Source organism: Prinia subflava, chromosome 11 (genome assembly GCF_021018805.1).
Source record: "Prinia subflava isolate CZ2003 ecotype Zambia chromosome 11, Cam_Psub_1.2, whole genome shotgun sequence".
NCBI classification, from domain to species: domain Eukaryota; kingdom Metazoa; phylum Chordata; class Aves; order Passeriformes; family Cisticolidae; genus Prinia; species Prinia subflava.
This window is the reverse complement of record NC_086257.1, coordinates 9,969,575-9,982,895: the sequence shown is the minus strand read 5'-3', so window position 1 is coordinate 9,982,895 and position 13,321 is coordinate 9,969,575. Positions and strand designations below refer to the sequence as shown.

General features: G+C 39.5%; 1 protein-coding gene across 1 annotated transcript in view; it reads left to right on the top strand.

Annotated features, from left to right (window-relative positions):
• COL4A4 (collagen type IV alpha 4 chain) overlaps nt 1-13,321 on the top strand; it is a 62,841-nt gene that overhangs the window by 28,173 nt on the left and 21,347 nt on the right. The window contains exons 18-30 of the mRNA XM_063408636.1: nt 1,968-2,037; nt 3,521-3,625; nt 4,184-4,348; nt 4,892-4,984; nt 5,301-5,464; nt 7,086-7,158; nt 8,435-8,541; nt 8,898-9,081; nt 9,643-9,711; nt 10,758-10,862; nt 11,282-11,500; nt 12,104-12,265; nt 12,913-13,083. Of these exons, the coding sequence (XP_063264706.1) occupies nt 1,968-2,037; nt 3,521-3,625; nt 4,184-4,348; nt 4,892-4,984; nt 5,301-5,464; nt 7,086-7,158; nt 8,435-8,541; nt 8,898-9,081; nt 9,643-9,711; nt 10,758-10,862; nt 11,282-11,500; nt 12,104-12,265; nt 12,913-13,083 (1,687 nt within the window). The remainder of the gene's footprint in view (nt 1-1,967; nt 2,038-3,520; nt 3,626-4,183; nt 4,349-4,891; nt 4,985-5,300; nt 5,465-7,085; nt 7,159-8,434; nt 8,542-8,897; nt 9,082-9,642; nt 9,712-10,757; nt 10,863-11,281; nt 11,501-12,103; nt 12,266-12,912; nt 13,084-13,321) is intronic.

Below are 13,321 nucleotides of genomic sequence, written 5' to 3'. Positions count from 1 at the left end.
GTGCCCAGAGCAAAAGAAATCAAATCAAGTATAGCCACAACTTAATAAGGGAAGGGTAACTGATACAGATATGCAAAATCCTGAGTGATTGCACAGATGCTGTAGTTTTGATTGGGGAACAATTGGAGAAATCTGATTATTCCTGAAAGGGCAGACCTATCCAGACTGCATCACCTGTTCAGCTGGCCTCACCAGCTCTTATTTATGATCCACTAAAAATCACATGCACTGAAGGAAGAACATGATTAAAACTTTTCCTGGGAGCCTGTCCTTGTGTAGATTTTTCTGAAACAAACATGTTCATAGAAAATCTAAAATGCACTCAGATTTAAGGTGTAGAGACTCAGCAGAAAAAAACCCAGTTGCATGGAAAGTAGATTTCATCTTTAAAAAATGCTAACTGTTGCTAAAAGCAGAGAGTGGAGTTCAAGGAATTGTTGCCATAGCTTTTGATGCCTGAGCCTGGATGCTGGCAACACAATTTTTTAAAAAATAAACTATTGGCAAGTTGAGTCTCCTGAAGTTTTTATGGGAAGAGAAAACAGTATCAGTCAACAAACCAATCCAAACAGATCTGTGCCATTATGTAGGAGCGTGCCAGTGGTGAAAACACAGCAAATAGGCACCTGCCAGCCAGAGAAGGTAATGAGCCCTAACAGCCTGAAACCAGATTTTCAGAGACCACAACCAGAATTTATTACTTGAGATGCTAAGAACACATGTTTGACATTGGCTCATTACTGTTCCGTTCTTTCTTGTGTTCTGGTTGTGTCATTTTAAAATCAGCTTGAAAATTATATAAGACTTGGGCCAAATACATCTATTATACAAATCCTTGATTATTTATCATCATTAAAATAATTTTAAGGCTCTAAATCCACTCTAAATGTATCAGAGGAGGAAAAATGCTGAATTTACTTTTTCTTTCCTGCCACACAGAATGCTCTTCTGTGTCATTAGGGAAGACAAATTTATGTTCCTGTTTAAAAGAACCAAAAATGACACAAGGATATTTTTTCATTCTGCAAGATACAGTCAGAGGAAGCAGGCCAGAGATCAGGAAGGCAGCAGTCAGTGACAGAACTGTCTAATTACTGTAGAGACACTATTTAAAAACAAACAAGCAACCAAGAAAGAGGCATAGAGGCCTTGTTTTCACTTGTGTAAGAATGGGTGTCCAGTTTTGCAGTCCCAGCTCTCCTTGTCTGTGTCCTAAAAGGCCCTGGAGTCCAGCCCTGGGAATGCAGCCTCACTACGCAGTTCCCACATTGGCATTCTTGTTTTCTCAGTTCCCATTTGCTGGAAAAGGAGAGCTGATTTCTAATCTACAAAGCAAAAGGTCTAACACAGTTTGCCACATAAAAGTCTTCCCTAAAGACCACTTCACTTGCAATTTTAAGTATCAAAATCCAAGTTAATTTAGAAATCCTCCAAGCAGAAGTGATTTTCCTCATGATTAGTAAGCACTTTTATGTTTCCCTAAAGCAGATGTTTTAAACTTCTTATAAGAGCTTTGAGTATCTCTTACCATTGATAATAGCTGTTAGACTGTGAAACTGTTTTTCTTTATGCTTATCTGTCATAGAAGTAATTTCCTAATTATGATACAGAATTTCTGTAATTTTAATTACAGATTGGTTGTTTAAATATCTCAGTGAAATGGATACTGATTTACTATAGTTGAGTGATATATACAATAAATTAATGAAATCAAATACAATAGTCACGTTCTAAAGGGTCAAATAGATATGTATGGTGGGTATATTACGATTTAGCCACTAGCATCCTGAAAGATAATGATTATTTATATCTTTTTGCTTGGTATTAAATGCTGTAAAGTGTCAAAATCGTGTTTCCTGGGTGGTGTGTGTCAAATCCTTACATACCTTCCCATTGTTGAAATATTCAGTTACGTTCTAGTACACCACATATTTGTATATAAAAAAATTATTGTTGGACTCTTACAGGGGGATCCAGGAGAGAAAGGGCCCCCAGGTCCTCCTGGAGCTGTTGGAACTCCACTGCCTCCTATAAAAGGTTATATCTATTTTTGACTAGTCTTTGTGCTGTATGAAGTGCAGGACCAAGTGCCAAGGTGTGCGAAAGTGGTCACTGGGGGTGCAGGGGACAGAATCCTGAAACATTCCTGATGGCCACAGGCTGTGTTGGTGGGTTTTTGTGTTAGTTTGTCTCACTGATCTTCCTGCAACTATGTTAAATGTACAAATTAAATGTTAATTAATGTTTAATTAATGATTAAATGTTTGTGTGCAGGATCTTCATGTATACAGTCACAACTAGATCTGAAGGACTCTCTTGTTATTGGACCTAAGCATATCCACAAAGAATCTATGAAAAATAAGCCCGTGCTGGTTAATGGACAGCAAATAAAGAAAATTTGCCTTCCCATTGTCATTTAGGATTCCGGTTTTCAGTATTGCCACAACACACAGATTTTAGACTACAGTCAAACTTCCTGTTGCATAGCAGAGGCAGAGTCCTGGGACTAGTACCCCAACAGAATACCTGTCAATTTATTACCTTCTTCCCTAAACCTCAGGCTGGGTTTTAATGTCCCAGCTCCCTTTATCCCCATCTTACTCATCTAACTAGTGAAAAGATATGTGGAAATTCTTATTTCGTAGCAGGAAGCAGTGGGGAACAGCCAGGTTTGCTGCCTGCAAGGTTGTCTTTTTGCATCTAATACTTGGAGAATTTGTCTTGTGAGAACATTTCAACAGAGAACTCATCATAAATTGTATTTCTAGTGCAGCACTAGAAATTTCTTGTGATCACGGAAGTTACAACAAAACCCCAGAACCTCCCCATCAGATAGGGGCCAAGTCCTAAATTAAATTAACTTTTTTCCACAGACTTCCATGGTTTCCAGCCCATACAACAAACAACTCCATGCTTAATATCTCAATTAACATTCAATTATGTGCATGGGGTGTGAGTGGGTACAGTTTTCAGAGAAAGAGGCCTTTAGCATAGTATAGAACAGAACTATTGCCAATATTTTCTTTTGTGAATTAAATGAAGTTGGTTACATCTGAATCAGGTTTTCTTTATCAGTATGTAATTGCAATTTTAATTTTCATTATTTGTAGTAGTTTTGAAGATATACTTTTAAAAATCTGGATGATTTCAGCTAAGGTGATCCTGAAATGACCTCCCTGTGTGTAATGCCAAAGCACATAACATGAAATCCATATTTATTTTAAATGCTACATGTGTTTATTTTGGGCAAACATTACAAAGCATTTGTAATACTTAGCACAAAGATACTTCTACAAAGTGATGAAGAGTTAAAAATGTGCTTGTGAAATGGGCTGGAATCCATAGAAAAGTAACCAAATCCTCCCACCTTAAAATTAAATTGTTACACATTTTAAAATATTTCATAAAATATTTTCTTCTGTGTAGTTTCCAAATTATAATTTTGGTTGCATCTTAAATTAGATTTAAGCTGTCAATTCCATAAGGAGTTCAACTCACATGTTTCTGTAATTCTCTGTAGGTCCACGAGGAGATCCTGGATTTCCAGGTCCTGTTGGTGAAATGGGGTCAGTTGGACCAATTGGTCCTTCAGGCCTTCTAGGACAACCAGGATATGATGGAACAAGTAAGAGAAGGAGAGGGTAAATGTGAACTATACACCAGAAAGGAAGAAAGCAGCTGAAAGAAAACTTTGTTCTTGCTTGATGCAAGTCGCCAGCTGTAAAGACTGTTCAGTAAAAATATTAACTCAGCACTTAATAGCCAGGAAAAGAAACTAAATGATTCAAGCAGAACATTAGGAATGACTAGAAAAGGAACAGAAGGCTGAGGAGAATACTACTATGGTAAACCCATGGTATAACTGTGTCTGGAGTGCTGTGCTTAAAATTTCTGCTCTCCATCTCAAACATATATAAAGGGATGTGCTAAGGATGGCTTTGCTCTGTGTGAGGAGCTGGAGTAACTGGGATGTCTGGAAATGGATAATGGAGGGAAGGAGAAAAAGAAGCATTTGAAGGTCTACAGCAGGAACCTCTTGTGGATCCTGAAAAACCCAAGGATTTGGATTCCAGCATTAGTTACATAGAAGCTGCTTTTCAGAACAGTCCTAAATGCTCTGGAGTTTCCTCCTTGATATCTCACATTAATGCTGTGTGGGCTGTTTACCTTTCTTTTTTTTCAGGTCTTCCCGGCCTGCCAGGAGTGAGTGGGGCACCAGGACCTCAAGGTTTTCAAGGGGACCCTGGTTTGCCTGGGACAGGTGAATTAATCCCAGGAAGACCGGGATTTCCTGGACCACCAGGCCTACCAGGGCAGCCGGGAAGACAAGGCTTACCTGGACTACCCAGTAGGTTCAACAGCAATTTATATAACAAGAATAGAATTCTGCAGATTAATAGATCCTTTGCTTTTGTTGGTGCTACAAATACAGAAGAGTGAAAAGTGCATTTTGATAGCTATTTCAAAGTTTACATGGGATGTTGAAAACATATTTTTCCTATTAGCTTTTGATCAGTGAGATTTCAAGATCTTCATTTTTTTCTGGGTGTTTTTAAACCCACAAAAGTAACAAACATATTAAAATTCTATTAAGAATATACTACCTGAAAAATACTGAGGAGGAAATCCAAATCTGCATCCTGTAGAGAAGAAGAAGGTGAAGTTCTAAGTAGAAAAAAGTAGCACTGGCAATGAGAAATGATGTGTCAACATCAACTCTAGCCCTACTGGCTGTTGCAGTATAATCTATAAACAGCAACTTGTAAAGCATTTTATAAGATCTCTAACTTTTCATGTGAGAATAACAAGAGAAGGAGAGGAGAACACATGACCTAAGCTCTGGAAAAAGTAAACCAGATTTTTACTGGCTGGAAAATTTGTTTTTTCAAAGGTGTAATCTGCACTGACAGAGGGATCCCTGGAGAACCTGGACCAAAAGGTCAGACAGGCCTTCCAGGAAGAAAAGGTGCAAAAGGAGAGAAGGGTAAGTTGGCCTGGATAACAACAATTTGAGTATGAAACCTTTGCCAGGAGTGTCAAACCCAAATGTGCAAGAAGTTCATGGTGACTTGGAGGATGAGGCCCATCAAAGTCCAGAGTTACACGGCCTGTTGGCTCTGGGGCTTCAGCAGAGTCCTTTAGTGCAGAGTTACTCAGCTCTGTAAAGGGAGACTGATAATCCTCTCCAGGTGAGATAAAATGGTCCATGCACTACTCACACACAGAACAAAAAGGACAGCATTATTTTTTGTGTATTAATTTTGCAACTGTTTCAATGTAATTTTGACTCTTTCATGTAGGAAGTCAAGGCCTCTGCTCATGTGGTGCTGGTCCTCCTGGTCCCCGTGGCCTGCAAGGACCTGCAGGTACTGAAGGAAGGAAAGGACCAATGGGATACCCTGGAAGACACGGAGAAAAGGGTGACCCAGGCTCATCTGGTGCAGTGGGATCACCAGGGCTCCCTGTGAGTAGTTTTCATGAGCTGCAGTAAACAACAAGTTTCCTCTCAACTCAGGAGGCATTTAAGCAGAGTGGTGGAGAAAGTGCTCTGGGAAACTATTTGGAACTTTTATCCATTTTAGCTTATTACAGTCTAGTGAAACAAGCTTTCACTTTTGGTAGCAGACTTACATTCTTTAATGTACTTCATATAGTTTATCTTAGTCCCCACAGTGAGCAACAATTCAAAACACCCCTTAATCTAACTGCTTTAGGAATACACTGTATGATAATTTATTGGTCTTGCTGTGATTTTCATCTGCTTCTTCTGGTCTGACATATGGAATGTACATCCAGGGTGCTGCATGCCAAAATGATGCCAAACAGAAGAGGTTTTAATGCAGTTTCTTCTATGTGAGGGTTTTCTTTGAAAATGTAGGTAAATAAGCCCTGCTTTATAACTGTTGCAATATGGTTGGATTTTTAGGTTGTTTTGAGCGGCATGTTTAGAGGGGTTCTTGCGCCTTTTTTTGTTGTTCTTGGTTCGTTTTTGTTTTATTTTATTGAAGAAAGGCTTGAAGCCTTGTCCTGAACTTTGCTCTTCTTAGGTTGCTTAATTGAGAAATAAGGACAAAGTAACATTGGAAGGAAATAATTCACTTCAGTACAGAAATACTTTGGTCTAATGGACCTTTTTTCTCCATTTTTCTGCTCTCTTTTGTTCCCAAACATTTCATTTTCTTTTCAGACACTAATAACTCATCAAGCCTACTTGAAGATCTAGACATTGTAACAAATAGTCACTTCTAGTTTCAGATACACATTTTTCAGAAGTCTGCTACCTGATTTAAAATTGTCAATCATGTTATAAACTGGTTTTGCTCCACCTATTTTTAAGGGAAGGATTCTGAGTAACAGAGGAAGCTGCCTAAATAATAGCCCAGTTTTTGTGCCTTAGTGGCCTTTTACTTCTGTGTAAATTCCACATGGTTAAATGTATTGATCCACGTGTACTTTTGCAAGATCAGACCTTGACCAATGATGATGAAAATTGCACCCTGCTGGGACACATGAAAGCAAAAATCAGCATAAAAATATAAGAAAGTATTTATTTTCCCCTCTAAACCTGTCAAGCCATATATTCATCTAAGAATATAATGTACCTAACTAGATGAAATTTTTTATTGCTGGCTTTGTGGGTTTTCATTCAGAAAAAAAGCATCACTTACTGCCTGCAGTGTTCCTTTCTGGGAGGACAACCTCATCCAGCAGTCACCACCCTCCAGAGATTCCCTTCCTCAGTGGACTGTGGGTTGAAGTCTGCAGTGGGAAGTTAATAAATCATTTCTCTTGATATTCTTACATTTGCAGTCCCACAGCTGTGCAGCCATGGGCCCAGTGCTTCTGGCATTACAATTTCCTTCAGCTGTGTATCTGTGCATGTGGCAGAGTCAGCCTGAAAAGGCCATGTGCCAGTCACACTCCTCTTTTTGGCCATCAAAAGAGACAAGTGCATCCTTTTGGTTACTTTAATTGGTCTTTTTTGGGGAAACCATGCAAGAGACAGATATCTACTTTTCCCTTCAGCTCCCACTTCGATTCCTTGCTGGAGATAACTGACAGCTCTTTTCTTTGTCAATGATAAGGGGGCTCCTGGTTCTGCTGGACAGCATGGGGAAAAAGGAGAGAAGGGTGATCCAGGAAGAGTTAGAGTTAAAGGTAAGCACACATTTTCCCATTAACCTTTTAGTTTTCCTGAACAATGTCTAGGCAATAGTGTGAGAAAAACAGTAATTTACTCTTTACTAAATCCATTAGCTGAGTAAGTTACTGAAACCTGGAGGGCCTATATACCCAAACTGCTCTCTTGGTACCATCTCCTCTTTCTAAACACAAGATCAACACAGTGTTTTGTGGGTTTTTTTCTCTATAGTTGAGCCGTAAAACAGCATGTTATTAATGAAAACAAATGACTTTTCATGCCATGCAGTTGATAATTGAGGTCTTCCCGAGGTCTGTACAGCAAAGACTAAGCAGAGTACAAACACTGTGAAATCATGAAGAAATATTATTGTATAGAAACCACCTCCTGAAGTGCCATATACCAATGTCATAGCTGTTATCTCAGAATAGGCCACCAACATCCTTCCTGGGAAAACCTCAGCCTCAATGACTATTCACATTCCTCGCCTATTTCTAAAAATTACTCTTGACCAGGCATTGAAGAGAAACAATAGGCCACCAGTTGCACAACTGAAATTCTTGTAATTAAAGAGATCAAAACCTCTCCACAGTTATGGTTATGATTTGCAAAAGCAAAAGAAACAGAGAACAATAAATTTACAGCAATCTGATGGCAAAGCTTAGTTAGAAAGGCTAAAATAGTTATTCACAGAAAATTGTCCTTTTTATTGTTTATAAAAATTTAGCTTAGCTTTGGATGCCTGTGGGCTTTTTACAGATGTTGGAGCAGGGGAAAACATTTGCTTTTATTTGCAAAGGATTTCTTGACACAGCAGAATGAATCTTTGTCTTAGAAAAGTTTTTACTGTCCTTGATTCAAAAGTTACTTTTCATAAATACTGGTGCAAGAGAAATCCACAGGGGGAAAAAATATAAGTGTTTGGGGAATATTGATGAAAATATTCTGCATCATATGGCTCTGCTATATCCTGACTTCACTGAAATCAAGAATAAATCTGTCACCTGTTTCAGTAGTAAAATATTTTAACTCTGTGTATAGCATGGACAAAAGCCACATTCCTGTGGTACCTGTGAACATGTCTTTTACAGAGAGACCAAGTTTTTCCATCAGGTATTCAACCACAAAGTTCCTTTCTAAGCCTAAACTGCCTCATTAAGGAATGTGAATTCAAGGACTGGGTATTATCATGAAGATAGGATCAATGGTTACCCAGCATTTCCTTAAGCAGAAATACATCTTCCCCCTAAAAATTACTGCAAATATTATTTTTTCCCAAAAAAATATTTTAAGGATTAAAAGGTGAAAGAGGACCAACTGGGCTTCCAGGATTTCCAGGCCAAAGAGGTCTTGATGGCAGAGATGGGGAACTGGGATTGCCGGGGGAAAAAGGAGCTAAGGTATGTTTGACTTCCCCAGATTTTTTCCATTTCAATTAACATATTGTCTTATGAAAGGTTATGAAAGGTTTTTATCCATTAAAAATTAATTTCTTCCAATTATTACTGTTTATTTTGGCTTTCCTAATTATAATCTCTGCATATACTGTGTGCCAATATTATGGGGTCAGGAAATAAAAAATACACGAACCACTTTGTTCCTAATGCCTTTGAATATTTAAAAATACCAATGTCATCCATGTAGTCTTTCCACTGTGAAAGTGTTTCTCCAGATAATCCTCTAACATGCTTTTTCATAATCAAAGACAGGAGAGAAATTAGCTCTTGTTACTTCTTACTGAGAATTTTCATTTCAGGGTGATTCTGGAGCAGCAATCCCGGGTGATAAAGGATTCCCTGGGCTCCCGGGACCTCCTGGAGTAAAAGGCCGGGTGGGATTGCCTGGTCTGGGGCTCCCTGGGCCTCCAGGAGCCAGAGGCAGCCCCGGAGACTTTGGTGATGTGGGTAGCGTTGGGCCACCAGGTCCAAAAGGCCAGAAAGGCAAGTTTAAGTTTAAGAATGAAACAATAAAATACATGTTTGGTGGCCTCCATTATGGTTTAATATGTATTATATATTTTATTAATATATTATAATATATATATATATGTATATACATATAGTACTTTTTGTTTAGGGTGAAAATAATTTTAATTTATAGAAAAACACAATTTATACTTAAAGCTTGGCCTGCGTGTTGGTTATAAACATGCTTAGCAAAAGAATCTACGTTGATAGCTGTTGATAGAATTGAAATGAAAATATTATTTCTTTCTTCCAATAGAGAGTATTTTAAAACAAATTGCCATGACAATTAAAAAGCCCTTTGTCTTTAAAAAATACAACTGTGTTACAACAATTTCGAATATTACCAATGTTCTATAGGTAGTATTTTAAGATTCCCCATCAAAACTTCAGTAATAGGGAAACAACAATGTGCATCAACAATCACTTCACATTTGCACATGTGGTTGGGCATTTCCCCAGAAATATTACAGTAAGTATTCAGACTCCAGTTAATCTAAAATCAAATAGGCCAGTTTCTTCTCTTTCTTGCTTCAGGTGAAACTGTCTGCATTACATCACCATATCCTGGAAGTCCAGGTCCCCCAGGTTTTAAAGGTATTCAAGGTATGTTTATGCATAGAAGAACTTTTGATTTCTACTGAAATGGAGTTTTAAGTTGCTAATTAAAGAGGCTGTCCTAAAAAGCTACACTATGCTAGTTTTTCAACAAAATACGTGTTTCAAAATGTAAAACTGCAAATACACAGGAATGTACTCTCTAATAGAATCAAGGGCCATAGAGCTGCTGCTTGCACCAGCAGAAGGTGTGCAGGCAGCCTCCATGGAAATAATTAAATCAAGGTACCTTCAAACTCTGTCCTGCCTCAATGAAAATGCATGAGAGAGTCTGTAAAATATTGCTGGAGTTGGATAAGGCCTGGAGTATGTACATCTGGATACCAGGAGAAAGAGATATGCAAGGCAAAGATATGCTGCAAGTCTGTAATTTCTAAAATGGTATTGCTCATGAGAATTTGCAATTGAGCCCTAAAATCTCAATGCTTATCACCATTACTTCAATTTATTCAACTTAAATTCAAAGAACTCACCCAGGAACTGGCAAAATGTTGCTTGTGATTGCCTCCAAGACATTTGAAATATCCAGCAAATTCAGAAGAAATGGAGATAGTGGATTTTGAATCTGCTTAATATGGTATTACACAGCTGCCTGACATCAGTGTTGTGGGTGGGAGCAAAAATTTATACAGACATGAAAGAACAGGGATGAGTGTACTGAGCTCATCTGCAGCACTCCAGAAGCAGGACATTGCACAGGAGAGTATAAGGACTTGAGCTGACACCTGTCATCCACTAGGTTAATACTGTTCATGGCCTGTAACATTAAAATCTTGTGGGGAATACTTTTTTCCAAATTGACATTGGTGATTTTCAGTCTGCTGTTAAAGGAATAGGGAACCTATTCATTTAGAAAAACAGCAACCACACATTTATTTATGACTTGGGCATTGGTTCTTGCCCAAAGTGCTAGAAGCAGATGAAATCAGCTTGTTTTCAAGGTATACGAATTTGTGTGGGATAAAGATGAAATCCTTAGATCACACATTTTAGTGCTCTGACAGCCTTTTAATGTATTTCCTTTTTATTTCCAGGACAAAAGGGTTTAAAAGGACTCCCAGGGCATCCTGGACCAAATGGCTTTGATGGGCCAAAAGGCCGTCGAGGAAGGCCAGGAGCAGGAATCCCTGGGCCAGAAGGTGAATTGTGCTTTTCTTAGTTTGGGAGAGCTGCTGGTCAAGCTGTAATGCATACATGAAGGGAAAGGTAGGGTAAGGTCAAGTAGAATTGAATTGAAATGAATAATTCAGTGTCCAGAGAGCAAAAGCACTGAACTGAACAAGAGTGACAGTACTCAAGACAGATGCTGCCCCAGAGAAAACCCCTGTCACTTCCCACAGGGATTACCTCCTTCAATCCTCATGTATCATTAGCTATAAATAAGAAACATGAAATTTAATTTATGATCTTATTTTTTTTTGCAAGGTGAAAATTTAAATCTGGCTAAATTTGGACTACAATATTCCACAGTTTGGGGTGGGGGGGGGTGGGAACAAAACAAAAACTCTGAACACCTCCTGAATTAAGCTTTATTTGAATTTAAAAATCATATCAACAGGCTTTCGAGGCACAGCTGGTGATCCTGGTGATGAAGGTGAAAGAGGATCTACAATTGATGGCAAAAATGGCCTTCCAGGGCCACCTGGCACAGATGGCCCGAAAGGTCTCCCAGGTGACACCACGTACGGCCCTCCAGGAATCCCAGGCACCAGGGGACTGCCAGGACCCCCTGGTGCACAGGGGGCAAGGGGTAACCCAGGCATTCCTGGACTTCAAGGTATGGGCCAGTTTCTGTGAAACATTTCTGTGTGTTCAAAGGACAAAACCTGAGCAAAGGCGCTCCTGGTGCAGAGAAAACTTCCTCTCACTCAGACCCACAATGCTGAGTGTGAACAGTACTCCCTGTTTTTACATTTACATTTTGCTGTTTGCTGCACTGATGTCTCCACAGCACCACATCCTTCCCACCCCATAGGGGAAATTGCTGTTCCTTTTACAGGTGTTCCTTTTGCCTGGCCCTAAGCAGATACACCCATCCTTCAGTGCAGGGAACATCTATAGAGCTGAGGCAGTGCTGGGCACCTGGTGCAGGCCAGTGAGCTGCTGCCATTCTGCTCCTACACATCAGAAACTCTCTTCTGTACCTATAGATGAGGGCTGAATTGGTATTTGTTCCTTGAACAAAAAGAACTTCTCCACAACAGCCAATTCTAAATTGCAGAAAAGCATCCGTTTTCAGAAACTGTGCAAAAACGAGAGGATAAGTAAGATACTATAGTAACCAAACAGGTACATTTCAAAATTAAAACTTGGAATTTTGAGGGGCAGTGAGTAATAAATGTTTTTTAACATTTTTTAAAAAACAATGGTTTTTTTCCAGGACAACCTGGAACCCCAGGATTTCCAGGTGCCAAAGGTTTTAGAGGCCCAGAAGGTGATGTAGGAGCACCAGGCTGTCCGGGCTTCCCTGGCTCACCATGTGTTCCAGGATTACCAGGACCACCTGGACTCAGAGGTGTCGTGGGCCTGCCAGGACCTCAAGGTACACAACAGCCAGCAGATTGCCTCACAGCTCAAAGCTTTGCATGTATTTTCTGCCAGATTTCATCACTGGATTTTTGTGGCTGGCATGGCAGATGTTTCCATGGGGGCTGCTCATTACTGGGGCTGTACATTACATTTTGCACATTTCTTTAAACTCAAGAAATGTCAACTGTGCATCTCAGGTGTATCCCAACTTCCCTTCCCATGCTGCTCCTTAGCTGGCCAAATAACAGTGGGTTCACTATAAGTAATAAACAAAGAGTTGTCTCTTATCTGTTGTCCTGAGTAACTTAACTGAGCTCCTGTCATTACTGTGGTGCTTTTGTCTTCCTTATTCTTCAGTGGAAGTGTTATTTAGGAAGAGCTAGGAGACACATCTATCAAAAGTATTTACAAATTAGTAGGGATTTTTCACAGTGCTCTTCTATTGTCTGTCACTAAAGAAATACAAGAAAACAAACATTCCAATTGGAAAATCTAGGCAGGGCCAGGACTCTCAACATAACAAAAAAAAACCTGTTAACTTATTTTGCCATGTTTGATAATTTTCAAATTTAGACCAAATCTATCATTTTCTGCTTTTTATGTACAATTGCTTAACTTTTGCCTACATTTACATACATAGATGAAAGCTCTCTTTCTCAGGTTTACCAGGCTTTAAAGGTCAGAGAGGAGACAGGGGCCTGGCTGGGCCACCTGGAATCAAAGGTCTCAAAGGCTCTCTGGGCTCACGAGGTCTCCCAGGTCCTCCAGGCTTGCGAGGTCCCCCAGGACTTCCAGGCAGTACAGGACTGATTGGCTTCCCAGGAGAAACAGGTATGTTAAATATCCTGCAGACCACCTCACCTATAAATTCTCTTATAGAGGGAGACCTTTTTACTGCTGTTAAGGTCAGGAAGTACCTTGCACCTACCTCCCTTTCCAGCTTCAAGAATAAGACTGCAGCAGGCTACAGTCAATAACCATAGAACCATTCCTTGTTCTTTCTCTTATGATGACAACAAAGGGATAAATATACTTTGATGCATCTTGGTGCATCCTGGTGCTTTAGTTG